Source organism: Chelon labrosus (assembly GCF_963514085.1).
Source record: "Chelon labrosus genome assembly, chromosome: 7".
NCBI lineage: Eukaryota > Metazoa > Chordata > Actinopteri > Mugiliformes > Mugilidae > Chelon > Chelon labrosus.
Genome location: NC_140343.1, coordinates 19,882,126 through 19,896,787, shown reverse-complemented (window position 1 = coordinate 19,896,787; position 14,662 = coordinate 19,882,126). Strand labels below are relative to the sequence as shown.

The 14,662-nt window shown below is 43.3% G+C and overlaps 1 protein-coding gene across 2 annotated transcripts in view; it reads right to left on the bottom strand.

Moving 5' to 3' along the window:
- Nucleotides 1-14,662, bottom strand: part of scfd2 (sec1 family domain containing 2) — a 91,153-nt gene that overhangs the window by 36,037 nt on the left and 40,454 nt on the right. The window contains exons 5-6 of one of the 2 annotated variants that reach the window (XM_084548643.1): nt 12,334-12,628; nt 11,839-12,253 (exon numbers count right to left, since the gene is read on the bottom strand). In XM_084548643.1, the coding sequence (XP_084404769.1) occupies nt 12,081-12,253; nt 12,334-12,628 (468 nt within the window). In that variant the 3' untranslated portion in view covers nt 11,839-12,080. Of the gene's footprint in view, nt 1-11,838; nt 12,254-12,333; nt 12,629-14,662 lie in introns of those variants that run through there. The other variant, XM_084548642.1, reaches the window with a different exon arrangement.

Sequence of the window (14,662 nt, the reverse complement as noted above, 5' to 3'; positions counted from 1 at the left end):
TTTCTGATATTGCTCTGACTGAAGGGGCAGTATCACATAGCAGGAGGGATGGGTTGTACCACAGTGTAGTCCCATTGTGAGGAGGAAGAAGGAGGCTAGAAAGGGATGAAAGGAGCATATGAACAATTTTATTGTTTCTTCAGCAGTGAGTAGGTCCACTTACTTGTAGATTTTGTAATTTAACTGAGCCACTGATTTTATAAAAGACAGGACCTTCCACTTCTCCTTTCACTTCACCTTTTCTGAAATATCAAGAGGCAGCAGGGTGCATCATGGAACTAGAACAGGGAACTAAAAACACCTCTGCACACTCAGCTGCACTTTTGAAAATATAAAAACTGGCACAGAACCCACTGCAAAGGGGTCTAGTTCCTCAAAAGCACGTAGTTTCTAGTGAAAAATTTTCTGTGGTTTATCCGAAGCAATAGGGGCATTCAGAGCCTTTTAGAAGAGTTAGTCAGCTGTCTGCAGCAAGTCGATTTCTTGAACATCATGGACAAAAGACTACCTCCAGATTAGGGGATTACAGGAGTCTTATTTGGGGCAGCAAGATTTCTCCTGGAGGGCCTTGATTTGGAGGTCATGTATAGGTGTAACCAAGTTTCTAACGGGGCATTTAGCATGAGGATGAAAAAGGACGATGTCTGAAATGCTGCGGCAGCACAACAGAAGGATGAAAAGAAAGATCACAACAAAGTGTGCATGCTCGTATTCAAAATAAACCCATTCTAAGTAGCCTCCACGACAACAACTCAGCCAATCCGCACACCAGATGTCAGCTGATGCTTAGTAGGTAGAGCAGGTTGTTCACTAATCAGGGGGTTAGTGGTCGCACGGAGAAGAGCTGCTCTTTACTCTCTCCGATCATAAGATGCATTGGTTGCTTTCTGTTCTCTTTGCAGAATGACTGGAAACTAACCGAGTTCATTTAATTGAGCCCTTTTAAATCCAAACTGAGAGAACTTGAGGCCGACTCCACAATATGCACTTCTTTTTTTATAATCTGCTTGTAAACCTTCAGCTTTTTTCTTTTATTTGTCTTTTGTCTGTGTTTTAACTGTGTAATTTTGTAATTGTGTTCTGTGTTTGCTGCTGCCCATCTTGGCCAGTACTCCCTTGAAAAATAGGTTGTTAATCTCAACGGGATCTTCCTGCTTAAATTAAATAAAGGTTAAAATATCCTTGAGCAAGATCATACAGAACCACTGTGCTTGGCACTGGTGTGTGAATTTGTGCACGCTTGTGTGAACGAGTGGGTAGCAGGTTATAAAGTCTTCTATATTGCCTGTTGGTGCTGCTGCTGTTTTTAAGCTGTGTTTTTCAATGTCGGGAGCATTACAAGTTCATCTGCATTACAGTACCAGACAATCGGGAGGCAAATATGGCCAGACAAAACTAGGACGTGTGAGAAAATGAGCTTTTCTTTCTTAATTGATGGGAACAGACTCTTTTCACCTGTTAATAGAATGTGACACATAAACAGCTGATATGTTCAGGCAGCAGTCTGCAAGAGAGGAGTGAATCGAAAGAGAAGGTAGTTATTGGCAGACGGCGAGGAGGCGAGATAAGGAGGTGAGTCCCACAGACACAGAGGAAGCCTCCTATCGCAGGAAGCTCCTCTTGCAAATGACAGATCCTCCTAATCGCGGCTCTACTTCCTGCTTCAGTCCCCCGTGCTGGAAAACATCACATGAGCACTCATGAGGATCCCCACAACCGAGCTGGATCGCGCATATACTTACACCCGTCCAGGCAGGCATCCTACACAAACATCACATCCTGGTGGGATATAGGTCCACATCAAAGTGGATTATAGGGTGGAAGAGGCCGGCGCTGCAGTGACCGCTAGCAGACATACCAGTTGTTATTTCTGACCTTGATACGAAGACACCACCCATGTTTAAAGGAACGTCCCAATGTTTAACTTTCACACACAGAAATATGTCATCTATTCCTAGGCTCGTCACTTTCCATTGTGTAAATTATGTTAACAAGACTTTTAACTGAAGCATGCGTGTGTCGTATATGCCTGAGGGCTGACAGTAAGAAGAACCCACAATAACTTCTTCTGCAGAGATGCACTGTATCACTTACAAAACTGGGTTAGACCTTTTAACACATATAACACACTCATCGTGTACACCAGCCCTATAGAAAAACACAAAAACATTGCAATCCCGTCATTCACAAGACACGATGAGCTAATCTGCTCTAACGCAGTCAAGGACGGTTGGGGAGCCGCATCGCAGTGCATCACTGCAGGAAACATGTGGACTGCAAGGCTTTCTGTTTTTAGAATTATTTATATGGAGATGAAGTGAGAGTGCAAGACAGCTGTTGATGTGTGTGTGTGTGTGTGTCTGTGTGTGTGCCGCGCGCTTAGCCTCTTGACTGGTTCAGTGATGCAAGGAGGCCTAACAGAGGACAGCAGCTCCCACCTGAGAGACAGATGTTCTTGCTGTGTGTGTGTGTGTCCGTGTGTCTACGCAGGCGGACGGGACAGGGCTATGCCCGATGTAGTAATGCTATTAAATGCCCATTAGTGTGTCGATTAACATTCTATGAGCTCATGCAAATTATGATTTTATGATGACTTAAAAAGAATCAATTTGTGCTGTATTTCAAGCCTAATTCTCAGTATGCTCAAGACACTAACGCACCATATGATCCACTTCCAAGACATCACAGCACTAATGTCACTTTGACAACACTCGGGGATAAATAAGCGTGCGTTTCATTAAATGAGCGAGGTTGTGTACAACTCTGGAGCGACGTTACTAAGGAACTATGAACACTTCCAGCAACAACATGCGAGGAGAAAGTATTGAGAAGGGAGGGAGGTGTGGAGGAGAGAACAGGAAAAGGAGAAAATTAAAACCATACATCCCATCCTGGAAAAAACACACCCCCTACAGTGGATTTTCTTAGGATTTGCTATCGCTACAGTACGGAGAGGGAAATTAAAGCAGAGCCAAAAATAGTGAGCGCTCTGAAAGCGGAGGCTGGAGTTTGTGTGTTCTGGGTCAAGGATGCTGGAGAAGGAGCTGGTGGGCTGTGGCAGGATACAGTAGGAGTAGGTGGGCTGCCCTGGCCTTAAGGCAACGGGGGCGACAGTTACGCAGGAGGTGTGTGTGTGTATATGTCCACGTTCTAATGTGTTTATTTTCTGGGGGGCTACGTTTACACTGGCCTCACTGCAGCAAGCCTCGCTGCAGACTCTCATTATCACAGTCTGTACGCCCACGCTACACGGACGGCGGCGATAACGGCAGAGATATGCCAATACGAGAGCCTGCGGATGAAACACTCAGAACAGCCAGTTCATTCATCCCTCCATCTCCGGCTGCCAGAACGAGACGTGTACCTGGACTGAGAGTGGGCTGAGTCGGATGTGATACGCTGAGCTCACAGACAGAGTGCAGACGCCAAACGGCTGCCGACAACAAAGAGCAGTCGAGTGTGTATGAGTGAGAAAGAGGCAGTGAGAAGCAGGCCGACCTAGGAGAAGATAAGAAGAAGTGATGGAGAGGCAGATAGAGAATGAGTCTGTACTTTAAAGAAGTCTCAGCAGGGACACTCATCTTCCACTCAGGGGTGGACAAAATAACTGCAACACAGTTGCAACACTGCTGTCAAAATCTTTGAGTAGACACTAATATGAACCTATAGTGTGTACTGAAAACTGGCCCTGAACACATCTCAGTCTGGTTTATTCATCATTTGATCAGTTACTTACAGATTTAAACAACAATTATATCAAATTTAGACTGTATTTATTTGTTTAAGCAAAGTTCTTGCACAGCTTCGTGCGCAAGACCAAATCCATGAACAGTGATGCATTCGGGGAATTGTTTTGTCATTCAAACACAAATATGATGTTAGAAATGGCATCTTATCAGACTTTTTGTATTTTTTATTTTAAAAAATTTAAAAAAAACTAATTGGGATGCCCTGACAATTTCATAGATCTGGAACATTTTAGCATCTTTTACATAAGAGTGGAAAAATATTCCCAAGTCTTGATGTGCCAAGACTGTTATCCAAGCTGACTCAGGCTGCTTCAATTAACTATTATATCTAGCCTGCGCACATGTATGCAGTTATTCTAGTTTTTTTTTTGCTTTGGTTTTTAATTTTATTAATTCCTCCGAAGTGTATAACATCAACATTGTCATTGTAAATTAAGCCATTTTTAAAATAAAGGTACAAATGCTCTGATCTGATTTATCTTTTATCCCTTTAAATCTGCAGTTTTAACAGGGATGTGTTGACTTTATATCCACTGTGTGACTGGAATCTAGGATTACACCACAAACTACTTCTTAAAAGTTGAAAACACATATTTTACTACGTCTGAACAAAACTTAAGCTCCGATTATGTGAAAGGGAGAAACTACACATTCTACAGTAACAGTAATAGCTGTTCCTTGTAAACGATGTTCACCTCAATCATCAAGACATTTTGGATTTGCTCATCGCCGTGTACAGGAGACTTTCCTGGCAACTTGCTAGCGCTTCGCCTCTGAGACCTGCTGTTTTTCTGGAGCGCCTGCTTGAAATGCCGTCGAAATTAAATCTGATAATACAGCACCAGTGAAAAACCAAAACAGAATATCATGTTAAATCCCAAATCAACTGTTTTTCATACTTAGCTCAACACATTTTTCTCTGACTAAACTGTTTTTGTATGTGTCAAACCAAAACTCAAATTCATGAGCAACATATGCACGGGTCCAGAAGCTTCTTGCGTACACTGCAAATTGATTCACACAGGAAAAGCCACAATTTCAGCGATGTGTCACCAATGATCCGTGGAGACGAAGGCACGTAGACCATGAAGTGATTGAGAAAGACATTGCTGAAGACCAGACAGGAGGGATGGAGTCTAAACATTCCCTTTGCCTGTCCCCCTCGGTTAAGGCCTGCGTCTGGTCAGTGGGGAGGTCAGCTGAGTAGGTGGAGCAAGGAGATAAGCCTATCTGTGACTGTGTCCATCACACTCCTGAAGACACCAACACACACAGCAGAAAATGACCAGACGCCAGACCGCCAGTAAAGAAAGACTCCTTTTTACTCATTCCATACTATCTTCTTCTATCTATTGGCTGGGCCTGCACTTCTCAGTAGGGACACTTTGATAACAGACAAGCATGATTTACGACAACGTAAATATAGCCGTAATGGAGTATGTCACAAACGAAACAAAGCAGGGGTATAGCATGGAAAACAAAAGAACAGAAACCGAACGATGAAAATGGGGCAAGAAAGAAAAAAAAAAAAGTATTTCTTAGCTTCTCTGCTTGATGAGGGGGTGTAAGAGGAGAGGGGCCGTAAAAAAGGAAAAAAAAGAAAAAAAGAAGGGGGCGTTCCTGCTGGCTCAGGCCTTGATTAACACCAGGCGTCCTGACAGGAAATGACCGGGCCAGCTTATAGCGCCAGGAGAGCTTCCATCTGGTGTCGAGGCCGTGGAGGAGTTCTCCACCCAGGAGCACTCAGAACCGAGCAGAACTGAATGAACACGTTTCACTCCCAGGACTGCCGAGATCTGTCCCAGCGCTATCACAGAAATCGTCTTTCTGTTCCGTAGACGCCGAAATCAACACAGAGTGAAGACCTTACACTCAAGGATTAGAAAAAATAAATAAAATCGGGATCATCTTGGCACAATCACACTGCTAAATGAACATAAAGTAAAATGAAGTTAGAGAGTAGGACGTTCCTTGGGGTTAATGCAGAGAAGGGTGGAGAGAGAAGGGGACAGTTTGGGGAGGAAAGCGGGTACATTAGGACAGGTCATCTTTCACTGCTGACTGGAATCCAAAATGTAAACAAGGTCTTCCGTACCAACAGATAAAACGCAGATATGTCGTAAAACCAAGTGGGTCTGGTAAAAAACAGACTCACTCGCACACACAGTGAACTACACCTCTTCATGAACTTACATATGAACATTTTTTTGAGCTTAGAGCTTTGCTTCTAAAGCCTCGAGACTACAGAAAAAAAAAAAAAAACGCAGACAGAGACCCCACGTATCCACAAACATAAACACCCTCAGAATCGTCCTTTAAATTCTATAGCACACTGCAAAGCAAAATCATATATATGCAGATAGAGAGAGGTGTTTTTCCCCAGAGGAGCTGACGAGCATCCGTGCTGAGGACAAGAAAGACGGGCGGGTAGCGTGTTGGCTAGACTCCTCCGCTGGCCCTCCATCCGGGGGTCACCGGCTGACCCCCGCCTGCACTGACGCGTGTGCAGGGGCCAGGGGCCGCTGTCTCAGTTAGAGTCCCTCTGGAGCTGGCCTGTATGTGTGTCTGGTATGTATTTCTGCCTTTGCTTTGTTAAGCGAGAGCGTGTGCATGTATCCGCAGCTCTGTGTGGGATGGTCATAGTGTCCTTTTTCATTCTACAAGCCCAATTCCCGGTGGACATGTAAGTGCTTACGAGCCTTTTATGATGTGCATTTCCTGTCATAAATAAGGAGCTGAGGAATTCTCTGCTGAACGCTAACACACTCCATAAAGCAAACAGAGGTGTAAACTACACACGGGGCCAGTACTGTGAAATCCACCCGACAAACCATCAGCTACTGCTGACTGAACGAGCTGACAATACTGACAACACTACAGGTATCATTTACAGTAACTGTATACACTTCATTGAACAGTGTCAGCACAGAGGTCTTTAAAAGTATGATGAAAGTCTATCGCTCCCATTGACTGGAAGCACTCATACCTCTTCACTCATAAGTCAAAGACTCACAAGACTTTGAGTCAGTTTTTTTGTTTCATTTTGACTCAAGCTTTAAAGGCTATGCCACTCCAAGCTGACAGTCTGAGAACAGTGCACGAGAAGAAAAACAGATCTGATGCAAGAAAGACAACGATGAAGTCAAGAGGGCACACACAGAAAGCTCCTCTCTTTGACCTCTTCTACTAATCGTAATATTGACGTAGATAAATATTTTCACAATGACATGATCATGTGGAATAAACTGGAGTAGACTGCAGACAAACTGATCAGTATGATTCAGGATAGGTTGGTTTACTCTTTTAAATGACAAATACAGACTTATATAGTTTTTCCTTTCATGCATGTGTTGAACATATGTGCTAGTTCGCCACTGCCCGTAGTCTGCTGTGTGTTCAAGAACAACCTTTTGGTGCAGACACAAGGGACGTGAGGCAACGTCACAGCCGGCCTTTCTTGTCTGGACCTTAGATCAAGTATAACAGAGCCTCCGCTCCAAACAACCTAAAAAAAACTATGCTGCATTATACATGGATCCACATATCAATCCATCGCATCAGGCTGAAACCTCCAAACAAATAGCATCCCTGATGTTGGTGGAATCCAAAGAATCAAAACATTACTGCGTTTCTGATTAGAAGAGGGACATGATATATCTGCATGTAAACAATTGTAATACAGAGTACATTAAAAGTACACAGATTCGGGAAAGGAAGCATTAAGATTAGACTACCCATAGAAAATAACTGTCTTCAAAAACGCATCAAATGTTTTCATTTATTTTCCTTCCTAAAAGTGTTTTTAGTTTCATCTCAGTACAAAAAACACTGCATGTTAAGCAGCAGCAGCAGCAGCAGCAGCACTAGACTATTTTTCCAATATGTCTCTGTTTAATTGACCTCAGCACAGTCTCGCTTTTGTTAAAGGACAGTTTTTGAATCTGTTGCTATGTTTCAGCCTGCCACAAAAGCCGTCACATTGTCCCTCGGGTCCAAATTAGAAAAAAACAAGGAGGGGGGATGCTACAAGGAAAAGGGGTACAATGTGACAGGAGAAGGCTGAGGAACAACCACAGGCTGCAGACTTGGTGGGGTGTGAGACTTGGGGGGCTGATCCCAACTGTGTGTGGCCCTGCCTGTTAACCAGGCCCACAGTGAGGGAGCTGATGGGACTCTGTTCATTAATGTCATCAGCTTATCTGATGAAATGAACTGGAGGGAACATTGCCACTGGCCACTTTGGTCACCCTGGGGTCTATGGTTTTCACTTTATATATGGATGCATGTTGGTGTGTGTTTGTGTAACAGAGGAGGAAGTAAGGAAAGACCAGCAATTAAAAATAATTGGGACTAATTTCATAAACACAGTGGAACAGGGGAAATATATTTAATCAGGCGCAACCATTAGACCGACTTATGCTCTACTTCCCCCTGCAACCAGCTTGGTGCTTTACGGCCAAGCTAAGAGAAGAGAGGAAAGAGTAATAGAAGTGGATAAAAAAGAGAGAAAATGGATATATAAAAGCAAAGAGAAAAAAAGTTTTAAAAGTAGGCAGACAGAGAGTTGGTGGCTAGAGTTATGTGCGATCCCTTTCATGTCCCTTGACTGGCCCATGTTGCCGTGCCAACCCAAACAGCATTGGGGAGGTCCGACTCTCCCACTGCTCCCCTCTTCCTTGCCCGATGCACACCCCACTGACAGGATGAATAACAAATGCAGTGTGTGACTGAGTAAGAGAAAGAGACATGAAACCGCTGGAACTGCAGTTAAAACTCACATTTTGCTCTGTAAGTAATTCTGTGACCTTCTTCCCTTCTTCTGTCACTGCAGTAAGTAAATCACCAGCATCACAGACTGGGACTTCACGTTCTCACTATTGGAGCTGTACACCCACACACTGACATAAGTACAGACAAACGATGATCCATCATCTTGAGTTAGCTAGATGTCACGGGGTGAACATTTGGCTTGGCCTGCTTCCTTCTTGTTCTGCTGTACCCCAATGCTGAGAGAAAAGAAGAAAAACTTAGAAAGTAGACGTTTGATTCAGTACCAAAGAAAACCAAGATCTACCAGGGCTGACAGGAAACAAATCCATAAAGCAGTCTGAGGAACACTCCTCCCTCACTAGCATAAATGTAGCTTTTGCCACAACTGAACGAGGGATTAACAGTAACTGCTCCGAGCTATTTACAACCTGCACACATCAGTCACACCGCAGCCATGTACGCTGCAGACTGTCTGGCAACAGCCAATCAGACTCGAGGTTTCAAGAGGGCCTCGGTTCGTCATCCAATCCCGTTGTTTGTTCAGTTCCTGGAGGGTTGCCCACGACCAATCCGACTATTTCCACATGCAGTGTTGGCTGTGGAGCGTTGGGTTTAAGAGCTCATTTCCCAGTCTGCAATAAGCAGAACCATTTTCTTGGATAAATACTGTTATACCCTTTAATCAAAGCCTTGTGACAATACAACACAGACATGCTGCGCCGTATTCACAAATACAGACTTAGAAACACTTCATTAATGAACTCTGAAGGGCCTGTTTTGGCTGCTTTGTTGTCCTCCCCTTAGATGTGAAGATGAAGCACTGTGGTGAAGAACATTATTTAGTGGCTGATGATTCTCCAGCCATTACATATCGATTCCCATCCATCCTTTTCCTAAAACTATTAGTAACTGCTGCACTGGTTAACATGCTCCCTGACTACCACAAAATCAGGCACTTTATTTTGCATCAGTGCCATCTACACTGCTGCTGCAAATAATCAGTAATGAACCAAATCTGCTACTGAAAATAGCCCTCAACTATTACACTATTTACTCCAGTTTGAGTAATTGTGCTTAAAAGTGCTGTGCCCAGGTGTTTCAGGATATAATTTAGTCTTATGTATGTTCATGACCCATTTTGGGATCCAATGCAAACATCAGATTTGGGGGCCTCACTTGGGTCTCTGCGTCCCAGATAAGGTGCAGAAGTCAAAAAACATGTCCATAGAAAACATAGTTAAAGCTGGTAAGAATACAAAGGTACGCACTTATGTCCTGATGGACTGGAAACACCAAAAAGTGTTATAGTGAAATGCATCAGAGTGTCTTATTGTGCTATTCTATAAATAATTACGCTCAATAAAAAGCTGCAATGGCAAGTTCACAAGGTTGGTTATAGTTTACTAGATAGATTAACGTACTAAGGAGATTACAATATATTCCTATGCAAACCATTTTCACTTTGTGGGTGAATTCATTCTCCAACAGAGGAAGCTAGATAACTGAAGGAATATCAGTTCTGACTCTGTTCCTCTAAAGTCAATTTGGTCCATTTCTGCTGCTCCATTCTCTTCATCACTTCCACTTTCCCACAGTGTCGAAATCATTTCATTCTCAATTTCACCGTCACAACTCTTGTCCAATGATCTGTTTGAGTCAATCACTCCGAGTGCCCATCTATCGCAGTCACGCAGTCACGCACTCATGCAGTCATGCAGTCATGCAGTCACGCAGTCACGCAGTCACGCAGCCCTCCTTTTCCTCATCTCCACCTCATCTTGGTTGTACAGGTTGTCCCAGTCCAAGCCTGTAGGTCTGTGTTTCATCAGCAAGCTCTTGTTATTTCAATACAAGTGAAACGTGCAGTTGTCCTAGCTAATATGCCACTATGCCTGCTTTCCTCCATCTTGGACTCTGTCAACCTCTCTGTTCCCTCAGAGATCAGTGCCATCATGAAAGCTTGATAGCGGTCCCGACAGTTTGACGGTCAAAATTCACCCGAGTCATAACTGAGATGATCATCTCACCTCACGCCTATGAGCTTGTATCCCTCTATGAATAAAGACAAACATCCACCTTATAGTATATGCAGTCGTGTATTGTTTGGTTAAGGATGTTACTGGAACCTTTGAGACATGCAGCAGCTGTCTGAACTATATTTAAAAGTTCACTGAAGTTTGATGATGCACTAAAAGAAGCTTAGGTCCGCCAGGGACGACAGGAAACAAGTAACAGAAACCAAGTGTTCAGTGTATTCAGTGTAGGGTAGCCTGAGAAACACCACTTCCTGAAGATGCTCTTTAATTAAGTTCCCAGAAGGAGGTAGTTAGCAGGGTCGGGGTGTGTAAGCTGTCCTGTTGACTGTCCTAAACACACTTGTCCTTATTTCTACCCTATTTTTCCCCCTAGTATTCTCGTCTGTGTTTATTGTTCTTGTCCTTCTGCGCCCTGTTTGTGCATGCACTGTGCGTATCTGTGTATCTGCAGTGTGTTGGCTACGCTTGGACTGCTTACTGTAGCCAAGGGGAACAAAATGGAAGAATTTGTAAAAACATTGTTCTCATGGTGACCAGGTTTCATTCAACGTCTGGTTTCCATTTGAGTCCTTTAATTGGGGAGAATGTCACAATCAATGTTTTGCTCTGGATGCTGAGAGAGACGACCTCCCGCCTCATGTTACCCCAGCCAAGCACTTCGCTGGCTGCCATAAAACCTCTCTCTCAGACGCTCGTGCGTGCGCGTGCACAGGCTGGAATTGAAAAGATGTGCGCACGCAGTGCCCAAATACCTCTGAAAAGGCAAGACATGTGCAACGTGTGCACACACACACATTGTTTATTCTGTCTAAAACACACCTGGCACACCACGACAGGCTAATTTCCAATGAAGTGTTTATAACAGAGAGTCAGGTTTTTAACATGAGCCACATCTCTCAGCCTGCGCCTGCCAAGAGGCCCCTCGATTCCAAGCTGCACTTAGCCAAGTGGAACAGGAAGAGAGAGAGACGGAGCATGAGAAGAAAAAGAGTGAGAGAGTGTAAAAATACGCAAGAAGGATCAGCAATCTTTATTAGTGCTTTAGATAGATTGTCCAAACCTATATATACTATAGGACCGTATGTGTGATATGAGATGAAAACCCTAACAGCAGTTTATTATTTCAGGGTGTGTGCTAAGGTACAGATTGAGCCCAAACTAAAAGTAGGACTAATTATGAACTATGTGGCAGGGGAGGAGACCATATGTGTAGAGGCTCAAGGTTAAAGATGCTATTACTCAGGGAGGTACGGCTGGCTGTGGTGTGGAGGTAGACCGTTAATTCATCTTAAGAGCCGGCCTTGATCCGCTCTACCACACATTTACCAGCTCAGCTGAACCAGCAAAATGGCTACTGTTGGGTAGAGGAACCAAATAAACCAGCACATACACGTGCACTCACTGATGCCAATTAGATATATAATAAGGGTAAATAAAAAGGTTTTCTTTAGCTCCCCAGTAATCTGTAATTCTTAGTGTCACCACTGAGCGTCTGTAGGGGCTGAAATGAAGGGTGATTTCTCTCTCACACCAATCGACATGCAAAACGTCCAGACTTTTTCCACATATGACTATTTGTGCAACTTGGAAAACTGACAAGAAAGTGTGTGTAGGTGTGTGTGTGTGTGCACCAAAGTGGATGAGTGTAGGAGAAGGATGAGGTGTGAAGACTGATAAGAATCCTCCCCATTAACAGCACTGGAGGCAAAGAGAGGGGAAGCAAACAATTAGCCGCTCTCACTTTATGACTGCAAGTATGGCAAGCAACTCTCCCTCACCTGTAAGTTTCTGGAGCAAGGGGCTGAGTTCTTTCTCTTGGGTGATGACCAGAGTGAGCGCTCCTATCAGCTCCCTCTCCAGCTTCTCCAGCTCCTCCTCCTCCGTATCCCGGTCTGCAGGCTGTGCCTCATCAGACAGGGAGTACAGATAGACCAGAAGGAGGATCAGCTCTTCAGGCCCGCACTCGTCCTCCCTGAGCCTCGACCCTGAGGCTGAACTGTCCTTGCTTTCCCGAGGCTTCATCAAGGGCAGCAGCTGCCTCAGCACAGCAGGGAAATCTGAATCTCCAAGAGCCTGTGACACACAAATACATGAAAAACACGTGGCTAGTTATTTTTTTTGTTTAATCTTGTACAGTCAATTGGAGTTTTGTTATTTTTGCTGATCAGAGCAAAGAAATGACCAGGGGACTGATTTTGATTAAAGCAATGGTTGGACATGCTTGCTTGCCTCAGTCAGAAGTAAAGATCAATACCACTTTCATGTCTTTAAGCTAAACGTGAAGCTACTAGAAGAAGCCTTTTAGTTTAGCATAGATGAAAAACAAAATACATTATACAGTATGCATAGACACGTGTATGTGTGTTTAATAGGTAATGGTTTTAAAGGGGGGGTATGTGGAATGGTGACCACACAGTGATGAGAAGTCACTAGCCGAGAAGTCCATTTAGAGAGAATGAAACAAACGAGACAAAATGAGTTAATTAATGAAGTTTATTAACTGCTGGAAGGAATTTTATTTTTTACCGTTGGCTATAACTGGAGTGACAGTTTTCCATCATTTACAGTCTTTATCCCAAGTGTTGTGGAAACTTAAGCCTTCAGCTTCCTTCAGCAGTAAATTTCCATTATACAAGCTAATCAACCTCATTTAACTTGCAGCTACGAAGCCAATAGCTGTTTACAGCTTAAAACAGCTAATTTGAGACACACAAAATACATCTCCATACATAAACTATAGAATTGGTTACTTGCACATGACTACCTGAACAACATGCATGGCTGTTTACATATTTGGTTGGGGTTCGTGTGGGACCATTACTGATTATTCCCTTTTTGGATTTTTTTCCTTTTATTTTCAGTTGCTGTTTCATTAGGTTTAGGCACCAAACTATGAGATTAATTTAACAGCCCCTATTACCCTTTCAAACTATGTTACAAGGCAAAACTCTGCTATCTGCAACAAGCTGCCATTTACTTGTAGACCACAGTGATGAGTCTGCAGGAGAGCCCATAGCTACCTAATCACCCATTGTTTCAATCGTGATAAACGTTTGACCCTTACTGCTGGTTTTCTGTTGAGGACAAGTTGTAAGAAGAAGAAGAAGTAGCAAGTATCACATGACCAAGGGTGGTCGCCAAGGAACATTGCCACTAAACAGCTAATTTGTTAGCACGTTAACGAATGGATTTTGAACCCTTACTCTATGCTTTTCATTGTTGTTTTGTGATTTTTTTTTTATTTGAATGTTGGCTAATGGCTAATTAGATTAGATTAGATTCAACGATATTGTCATTGCATATAGTATGGGTGGAGGTGCCTTGTCTGGACTAGGTGGGTGGTACATATCTAAGTAACAATGAATTGTCACAAGATGGTCAATGTTATTTACTTCTCCTGTCAGTGATTTTAATGCTGTGGCTGATCGTTGTGTATATATACTGTACATACATTATAAGTTGACAGTCTAGACAGGCTACCAAAAACTACCAGCCTTTACATCTATGGCTCTGTCTGTCTGACATCTTGCAGGTATAAGCACTGTGAGTCACTTTTTACACAAATCACCCTTTTGTTCATCACATGCACCCTCTTTTCCACTTCTCAGTGCAATGTAATGGCAAAAGAAAAGAGAGAGAAAGAGTATATTGCATAAGGTTGCATAGTATTGACATCAGTTAATATAATAGCCATCACTATAAAATCTTAAAGAGTGGCGTTTCCGTTACTGCAAGCCTGAAAATACTGTAAGTGTTTAAATCATGTGCACTGTGTGAATGAGCTCATCGTTCCATTCGCTAATTTTACAGCTCTGTGAGTACTTGAGGTAACGCTTAATTTGGTTTCTTCCTTTTGTTAGATTTGTACGGGTACTGAACAGTTTTTTTCTCTGTCTCTATAACAAACACACACATACACACAGAGCCAACATTTGGGGCAATGTTTAGGTGCAGTGACCTGTTTTTGTGAGCCTGTCTGAGCAGGTCTGAATAGCCCCTCACAACAGTTGGATGGTGGTCCAGCCCAACATGCTGCAGATCACAGGACGATTTACAGAACACTGGCCACTCTCACAACAAGGGTGAGCTCACAGACCAATAAAACGA